The sequence below is a fragment of the Pteropus alecto genome, unplaced genomic scaffold (assembly GCF_000325575.1).
Source record: "Pteropus alecto unplaced genomic scaffold, ASM32557v1 scaffold21, whole genome shotgun sequence".
Lineage (NCBI taxonomy): Eukaryota > Metazoa > Chordata > Mammalia > Chiroptera > Pteropodidae > Pteropus > Pteropus alecto.
In genome coordinates this window covers 24,127,259-24,128,598 of record NW_006436282.1, presented here as the reverse complement: position 1 = coordinate 24,128,598, position 1,340 = coordinate 24,127,259, and the positions used below count along the sequence as shown (strand labels likewise).

The window sequence follows — 1,340 nt, the reverse complement described above, 5'->3', positions numbered from 1 at the left end:
TAAACAAGCAAGTTTCTTTTCCAAGATATTTCTCTGTTAATTTTCTTATTCTGGACTATAAAATGGTCTTTCTGTGAGGATCCCCAGGGAGGAGTCAGGGAATTAATCCTGATATTCCTTCAGTACTGCATACATTGCTTGCATAGCTGTAGTGTAGACCTCCCTAAAATCTGGGGAAGTCCTCTTTCACCTTGAGATCTGACAGCTTGTATTTTCTCTTCACTCTTCCTACCCAATAGCAGAACCTGGAGAGATGCCAAAGAACTTCTAGAGATATGCAGACAATTATTTAAAAAGCACTACAAAACCTTGGGACCAGATGGAGATAGTTGAATAACCAAAAAAAAAAAAAAAAAAAATTCATTAGGGCAAATTTTAAATTGGAACAAAATTCAGGACCGTGTCCATGAACGGGCCTTTATGTGTATCTTATTGTCTTGAGTTGAAATTACTTTTTCAAACACAATTGTCTTTCCTCGTAGAAATTGACTCAATCGTTTCTTTTCTGCACCAGGTGTCAGTAAAGTATGTCCTGCAGAATAGCAGCTGAGGTCTTCACCTGCCTGAAAACATATAATTACTATATCCTGCTAGTATTACCCTTTTAAAATATGATAGTTTCTTTAAATCCACGGTCTGGAGAGCGGGTGCTTTAAAAAGCATTCCTAGCACAGAAGATAAGTTGGAACTCTCCAGAGTCAGAAAGGAGGATATGTGGGAAACGGTGCGATTTTTTCCCTTAATTATATACGGAGAGAAGAGATCAAAATAAGGTCGAGGAAAATATTAAAAATAAATCAAGGAATTTCTCAAATACAAATAGAAGTGTTGCTAGCACTGTATGGATGTCCACATCCCCTCAGCCCTCCACCCCTAAACCTTCTCACTGCCTTCCCACCCCCTTAACCCCACGGGCTTCGCTTCATTCCCACCGGCCGGTGAGCGGCAGGCGCCCAGGTGCTCGCTCCGCGCCCTCCCATCCCCGGGGCAAGCCAGCGCCTCCTCTCCCAGGTACCAAGCCAGCGTCCGGGAGGGCCGGTCCCTCCCGCCCCCTCCCCTACCTGTCAAGAAGGAGGAAGCCAGAGACATGGGGACCCCCGAGCAATTGAGCAGCAGCAAGACGCAGCAGGTAATCCCAGGCGAGCGCCGGCAGGGACGCTCAGCCAGAGCCCTGACGCCGGAGAACCAGAGCATCGTCACCTGGAGGGAATCCCGGGCGACTGCAGGTCCCGCGCCGCCGCCTCTGCTCCGCTACGGCCGCTCGCAATCAAAAAGGGCTCTCAGCCGGCGAGTCGGGAGACAGTCCGCGAAGGAGGGAGGCGGGCGCCCGGGAGCGGGGG

At 48.9% G+C, this 1,340-nt stretch overlaps 1 protein-coding gene and 1 long non-coding RNA gene across 6 annotated transcripts in view; both read right to left on the bottom strand.

Moving 5' to 3' along the window:
• The window catches only part of LOC112479756, a 978-nt gene extending 389 nt beyond the window's left edge, over nucleotides 1-589 (bottom strand). Inside the window, exon 1 of the long non-coding RNA XR_003046334.1 lies at nucleotides 453-589. This is a non-coding gene — a long non-coding RNA (uncharacterized LOC112479756). The remainder of the gene's footprint in view (nucleotides 1-452) is intronic.
• Nucleotides 1-1,334, bottom strand: part of BMPER (BMP binding endothelial regulator) — a 219,466-nt gene extending 218,132 nt beyond the window's left edge. For 4 of the 5 annotated variants that reach the window (XM_006912119.3, XM_015589542.2, XM_015589540.2 and 1 more), the window contains exon 1: nucleotides 1,062-1,334. In XM_006912119.3, the coding sequence (XP_006912181.2) occupies nucleotides 1,062-1,194 (133 nt within the window). In that variant the 5' untranslated portion in view covers nucleotides 1,195-1,334. The remainder of the gene's footprint in view (nucleotides 1-1,061) is intronic. The other variant, XM_015589541.2, reaches the window with a different exon arrangement.
• Between the last annotated feature and the right edge of the window lie 6 nt (nucleotides 1,335-1,340).